The sequence below is a fragment of the Humulus lupulus genome, chromosome 4 (assembly GCF_963169125.1).
Source record: "Humulus lupulus chromosome 4, drHumLupu1.1, whole genome shotgun sequence".
Taxonomy (NCBI): Eukaryota; Viridiplantae; Streptophyta; class Magnoliopsida; order Rosales; family Cannabaceae; genus Humulus; species Humulus lupulus.
Window position 1 is genome coordinate 18,547,983 of NC_084796.1, and position 7,584 is coordinate 18,555,566.

At 34.9% G+C, this 7,584-nt stretch overlaps 1 protein-coding gene across 1 annotated transcript; it reads right to left on the reverse strand.

The window, feature by feature from the left end:
• Positions 1-3,895: 3,895 nt before the first annotated feature.
• LOC133830104 (transcription termination factor MTERF8, chloroplastic-like) lies at positions 3,896-5,925 on the reverse strand. The gene has a single exon (XM_062260019.1). The coding sequence runs from the start codon at positions 5,697-5,699 to the stop codon at positions 4,326-4,328; it is 1,374 nt and encodes a 457-aa protein (XP_062116003.1). The 5' UTR covers positions 5,700-5,925; the 3' UTR covers positions 3,896-4,325.
• Between the last annotated feature and the right edge of the window lie 1,659 nt (positions 5,926-7,584).

A 7,584-nucleotide genomic window follows, 5' to 3' on the forward strand; every position in this document is an offset into this window, starting at 1 on the left:
TAAAAAGCTATTATTTTATTCAAGTTAAATGAAGATATTTTCATTCTTGAACTCTATAAATAGGACCTAGTACCCAGCCATTTATTCATTCATCAAGCAGAGTTCAGAGCCTACAAGCTGCTAGGAGTACTTGAGAGTGTAAACACTTAGGTTGGGGATTATAAGCTTATCAAACACTTGGGAAGTAAGGTTTATAGCACATTTCGGTTCAAGGTTTAGATCGATCATAGAAGCATTCAAGGTATTCCAAATTCTAGTTCATTTTGGTATTGTTTTCCTTAAGTTCTTATAAGTTTTTCTACTCAAAATCCTAACTCATATTCTCTATTCTTGGTTAGGAATCTAAGATCTTGAACATAAGATTTTTGGTAAGTCTATTCTTGATGATATAGTTCGTATATTCTTTTCATCCCTTTTTCTTTAGTATACTCACCCTTTCTTTGATGGTTTTTAGGAGTATTCCAAAGTCCCAATCCTGTTTTCATATCCCGGTATTTTTTGTAAGGAAAATAGGATAGGATTTTATATGTTATCTTATGTGTTATCTTATGATTTATGTGTTATGTTATATTATGTATGTTTGTAGACTTGGGCATATGACTTGTATAACTAACAAGCCCCAATAAATTTATGGGCATATGACTTGCTTAGCTAGCAAGTCCCACAAATCTAATGGGCATATGACTTGTTTAGTTTACGAGCCCCAAGTAATAATGGCCATTATAGTATATGTGACATATGTTTATGATATGCTTTAGTATATGTTGCGATATTAATTTTATGTATATGATTTACGTGTTAGGTTTTCCTTGCTGGGCATTAGGCTCACTCCTTTATGTTTATATGTGCAGGAAAATAGTTTTGGTGGCGGGAAAGGTTCTTGGAAGCTTGGGGATGTGTATTGAGGCGGGATGGAATCGATGGACCGAGCATTCGATTCGAGGATGAAGTCTCTTTAATTATGGTTTTCTATGTATTTTTCCGCAATTGGTTTGTAATAAGTTTTAATTAAGTTTTCATTATGTCAAAGTTATGTTTTGTTTCAAACAATGGGATCCCAATGTCCTACTTATGAATTTTATATAGTTTTAAACCTTTACCTTACAGTTTTGAAATAAAGATATGTTATTTCAAATGTATGTTTTCGTAAGATTAGTATAGAAATTAGTAATGGTCCAAAGTCTAGTATAGCTGGGTCGTTACAAGTTGGTATCAGAGCAACAGTTCATTCGCATGAAGTTCTCCTCGATACACACACTCAAAGCTCCGAATCTGACCGCCAAGTAAGTATTTAAGTTATAAGTATTATGCTTATATGTATAGCTAACGATTTTAGCATTTATATTTTCAGTTAAGAATGAACGGAGCATTAACCTATGAGGATATCCGAGCCATTAAGGCTTTAAAAAGAATAAGAGAACCGAGAAACACCATAGGAACACTAGAGAGAATCACTCGGAGACTGCTTTTGTTCCACAGAGAAATAGGTCACCTTCAAGAGTCTAAGCAGATCATGATGAGAGCAACGGAACAATACGTTTTAGTGATTAGAATATTTAGAGATTTTCATCCCGTAATTGCAGCCTTAGAGGAAATATGGGAAACAATGGATGATGAAGATGAACTGCCAGTAGCAATGCGATATTACTTTCTCTTAATTAGGTTCACTTCAAAATCAGAATTTCAGTTTACAAATGAGCAAAAACATAGGATTTTTACGAACCTTCCTCGAGGACACTTTGAGGCACATGATAATGAAGACTATGAAGAGTTAGATGACAATATGCTAGACGAAGGATCGGATGTAGAAGATCCTGATTTTTAGAATAGTTAATTTTATTGTTTGTTTTATGGTTGTAATTAGTGAAAAATGCTTTTCCAAATAAATATCATGTTATTTTGTTATCATGTATAAGTTTGATGTTTATTTCGCAATCATAATAAATAATAAATAAAATAAATAATGACTAAAGTTCGGTGAGGGTGGATACAAATCAATGAACCAAGGTTCTATATTGAGAGTTAGGGGGCCATAGTAGTGGGAACGATTTTACTGATCCCAGCCCTCCCTCAATATGGTTAAATTTGGAACAAAGACGAGTTTCGAGCCTGAGAATTAAGTCATATAGGATATAAAGTAAACAAAACATATTATAAAGTAAATAAAAAATTAATTGTAATCTCGTCCGAGTGGGGTGTACTATCTTCGTCCCATCTCGTTTAACATTCGGGATTTGAGAAATCACCACCCATTAGGGGCGGGCTACCGTTCCCATTCCATTGAGAGAAATTTTCATCCCTACCTTCACCTCTCTGCAAAGTTTTTTTTTTTTAAGAAAACCACGGCAAATTTTGGTCATTCTTTACCGGAGTGGAGGAGTTGTATCTCGGTTTATGGGTTTCACCCAAAGCCAAGCCCAGCAACTCTGGCCCAGCCCATAATATTAGATGGTTCAAAATAATATTATAAGCTTAATGACTTGTTAGATTCTTCCAGCACAAGTTTTTCATTTCATGTGTATCACTGTGCTGCAAATCAAGCAGCAAAATCTGTCCTCTCCAATTACTACATTAAAAAAAAAAGCTCTAACTAGTTTTTACTTTTGATAGTATAAATAAAGATATATGGTATCAAAATCATCGCCAAGGTATTCATGTTAAAAGCTGGGGTTTAGCTTTGTTGCAGTTAAAAGTATCATTTCTTTATTTACCTAGAGTTGTAATTTATACCAAAATTTATATTTTATGTCATTTTCACAATATATTACTTATTATTATTGATGACACATAAAATATAAATCCAAAACCAAAATGCTGTTCCTTTTTGGATTGAAATACCTATTTTAATTTGTTTGTTTGGAAGGGATTTTTATTTTCTCTTCAAGCAAATAAATAAATAAATAATAACAGGGGATCGTTAGATTTACAAAAAAAAAAAAAAAATCAAGAAACCAATAAATTGGCACAAGTTGAAAACCATTGTACAACTCTTGATACAGTTCTTAAAAATCAAGAAACTGCAGTGGCTGGCCTGATGAACCACATGACCCTATCTAGGAGACTTCCTACCTCTGCATCAGAGCTGAACACCTCGCAATAATTCTCTTCTCCAAACTAAGCATTAGAAGATTGGTATGCCTTTTATATCCAACTTGTTAATGAAGAAATCAATCACTTTATTCATCTTCTTCACTGAATTTAGCATAAAATTGGCTGGCATTCTGAATGCTGAATAAACCTGATCTTTTGTCAAGCCAAAACTGTGGAATGCTTCTACCTTTTTTCGCTCCCAGTGTGCATTACTAAACAAAGCTATGCAGTGAAAGGCGAGAACTCAGAGCACAGTGAGGGATCACAACCAAACTTGGCAAGCTCAGCAAGAATCTCTGAAATCTGCAGAGTTAAAAGCAGCGTTCTTGGATGAATCGTGAACATCCTGGGATCATATTTTCAGGAACATCTTGGCTGTTTAAAATCTATATGTTCAGCTCAAGATTCTTCTCCAACTTGTATTAAGTATCCATCCCCCTGCTTTTAGTATCTTTAGGATTTTCTCGTTGGTACCAAACGCCCTCCCTAGCACTTGAAAACAAGGAATGAGATGGTTTCAAAGCATCTTCCTAGAATATTAGGCTCTGTTGCCAAAAAAATTTGAAACATCACTATCTCAAATTAGTATAGCTGTGCAACCTTAAAATTCTTCTAAGCCTTACATTACACAAGTACAACAAATCTAACAAATTACAGAGAAATCAAGAAATCTTAGTGCCTTGAGCAATGAATTTCACTACCTGGGAAAATTAGATAACTTGGCCTTAATAAAGGGAAAAAGAAGAAATATCTAGATTGCGTGAGACGTAAAATAATAAGAACCAAAATAAGAAGGAACAGATGCTGAGACAGCTAGAATCAAAATGTAAATATCATACAGGAAAATTTAGGGAAAGAAAAACTAAACAGGCAAGGCTTAATTGCAAGAATGAAGATCTTTTTTTTTCCCTTTGAAACAGAACCTCAGCTTGTAATAATAGATAAAAGGATACAAGCAATAATGGGTGAGAACACCCAATGAATGATTAACTGTTCAAAATTAGGACCTCTCAGTACCATCTAAACAGGCAAGGCTTAATCATAGTATTTTAAAATAATAAAAATGAGACTAGCTAATTTCTAGAGACCTAATAGTCCACAAGACACCATTAATCTGTATGAAGTTTCATCCGAAGATTTAGTTGAGCAGCTGCCACGGGGATGATGAATTGAATCTACACTGCTATTAGTATCTTTGATACTCTTCCCTCATCATTCAAATGGCATTGTAGTCTTTACGCCTTTGAGATAATGGGAAACCCTTGAAAATCTTTCTTGCTTTCATAGACCTTAACAATGTCAGGAAGAACATGCTGATGCTTCCTCACCACCTTCTCAACAAAATACTTTTCAGTCATTTTGAAATAAGAAATAAACTTGATACCTTCCTTCAAAAAACCTGTTGACATCAGAAGTTCCAAAACTAAACTCCTTGGAATAATTCTCTTCTCCAAGCTAAGTATCAAAATACTTGGATTCTTGCAAATGAGTGAAGGTTCTATATGCAATTTGTTAATGAAGAAATTCATTAATTTCATGATCTTCTTCTCCGATGTAAGCATACACATGGGTTGAATTTTAAAAGCTGAATAGACCTGATCTTCCGACAAGCCAAAACTTTTGTAAACTTTCATCTTTTGCTCCCAGAGTTTCTTACTTATCACAGCCATAGAACGAAAGGCTAGAGCAAAATGCACAGTATTGGGATCAAAACCCAATTTCACTACTTCATCAAGTATCTCCATAACCTTTGGAGGATTCAAAAGCAATGTTCTTGAATGAATCGTGAACATTCTCAATATTATAGGATCAGGAACACCATGGTTCTTCAGAATCAATAGGTTTCTCTCAAAAGTCTTTTCCAAATTGTACTCAAGTATCCAGTGGCCAGCTTTAACAACCTTTACAATTTCCTCATCAGTGCTGAAAACCCGACTAAGAATTTGAAAAGAAGGAATGATATGGTTCTCCAGGCTCCTTCCTAGAATATAAGGCTCCAAAGACAAAAGCTTTGCAACATCCTCATCTGTAAAGCCCTTAGACTTAAAAAAATCCAGCTTTGGCTTAAGTATGTCGTTCACATTGAACAAAAGCACTGTTGGACGCTTCATAGCCAACACTGCTATTTGCTTATTACTGAAACCCCGAGCTCTAAAGAAGTCAACTGAGTCAACCATATCACTTAGAAGCAGGCGTGGCTCTTTGCAAAGCAATTTACCAAGTCTGACTCCAGACAGCCCCAATGACTCGAGCAACTTTATATTAAGCCTAAGTTTATCTTCTAAGTCAGCCAAAAGCAATACAGGACGAGTGGCTATAATCTTTTTGATGTGGGTTTGAGTTAATCCGTGAGCTCTCAACAGCTCCAAATTCGAATCAGCTCTTTCAGAGTTTCCAATTTTAAACCTTTTCGAAATTGAAATGGCGGAATTCCGGGACAATCCACACGAGTTTTGGAGGTAAGAGGCCGTAAAATTTTGTGAGTCTGCCGAAATTGACATTTCCGACATGGGTCTGAGAAAGTAATTGAATAAACGGAAGCCATGGCTAGACGGGGAAAGTTTGGAATCTATAAGAGTGAGCTTATTGTAAAGTAAACGACGAAGCATTGGATTGGAAACAAGTCTTACCTAGTTTGGAAAATGAATAAGAAAATGATACAGTGGTACTTAGCTTGGTGCTCCCTCAGCTTTCTCCTTCGAAAGTTTCAGTCTTTACTCCACTTGGTGAACTGCGTTGCCGGAGAGATGAAACCCATTAGGTTTAAGACAAAGGTGGCTTGGGAGTTTGTTTTGAGTAATGGATTGACCGTGGAAATTGGAGAGTGTAAAAGGCATATTCCTCCAAAAAATTTAAAAATTGTTTTACATTTTCATTCTAATTCACTTCACCCTCTGTCTTATTTGTTAGCATGTGTTTTTGCAAAATCTATTTTCAATAATGCTCATACGGTACCTGTATTTTAAAATCGTATATATTTAGTATCCTAAATTTAGATTTGAATTATAAAATTTTTTCAATATGATCAAACTGTCATCAGTTATATGTAATTATATAATTAAATTTAAATTTGTAATTTACATAATTGACAGCAGTTTAATTAAATTGACAAAATTTTATCTATCAAATCTGAATTTAGGGTATCAAATATGTACGATTTTAAAATACAGAGTACCATATAAGCATTATTGAAAACAGAGGGTACCAAAATGATACTTTGCAAAAACATAGGGTACCAAATAAGTATATTCTCATATTAAATTAAGTGTATAAAATTTATTCTTGAAATGCATATAGAACCCGCGAAAATTAAAAATTTAAATCATTAAAATTTGAACCATATAAATGTTTTAGATTCTCACTCCCACATTACATTCATTTTATCATATTCCAAACTCTCGTAGTAGTTCTCTCTTTATTTTAGATTCTCATTCTCACATTGCATTTTGTTGAAGTAGTTGCTGCAGAAATAAAAAGGAACAAAATTACCGAATAATAATCTAGGTTAAGTCGCAGACCAGGTCGCTCTCTTTAAGACGTTCGCGGTACTGCCCAGAAATGTACAAGCAAACTATCGGCCCCGTCGTCCCCAGGATAAAACAGCCCAGTCAATACTGTATCGGACCTCCACTGCACCGTAGAGAACCGTCGTTTACCACACCCTTAATAATGCTACTGCTCGGAATCGATAAACTCATTGCAATTTTTTCAGATCGAAAAATATTGAGAGTGTATATTTCTGAAAAGTAATCACCCTATTTTAAAGAAAAAGGTGGATCTTTTTAACGGGAAAAAAAAACGTTTTATTAAAACGTGGGAGAGGAAGTTGGATTCCTGAAAAAGCTAAAGAGAAAAAGTCTTCAATTTTACCAAATATTAATTTATTAAATAAAATAATACTTAATAAATAAAAAATTTCAAAAAATAATAAGGTGCACACCACACTAACCAACCAACCAACTCAGCTCGGTCGGACGGACGGCGGCGCGCGCGCGTGTGGTGGTCAGGTGAGCCTTTGTGAGACTCCTCCCTCTTCCACAAAAATGGGTACCCCTTGGGGCACAACCCCAATGCTTAAGTCCACTATCTATATACCCTTACAAAGAAGTATTCTAAAACAATGTGGGACTCTTCCTCTAGGGAGTCATTAAAGCATCTTTTCTATTTTTTTAACAATTCATACTTATATAGGTAAGTTCCAACAATCCCCCACTTGAATTATTTAAAAAATATTTTTCATCGAGCAGTAACCTAAGAACAATAAGATTGAGCATAAACAAAGGTATCTTTTGACTTGAACCTTTGCATAGTGAATGCAATTTAGAATATACTAGAGTGACACGTAGTCTTGAACTCTATCTCTAACATTGCACCACGCACAATCTTTCTAGGGTGTAGTCCAAAAGCCCGTGCTTTAATGGCCATGCACTTCTATCCCAGTATAGTGAACGCTCTAGAAATTTGCCCAAAATTTCATAGGAAGTAGCCCCACTT

Coding starts and splice junctions, on each gene's coding strand:
- LOC133830104 (XM_062260019.1), bottom strand. CDS start 5,699: ATGCTTCGTCGTTTACTTTACAATAAGCTCACTCTTATAGATTCCAAA.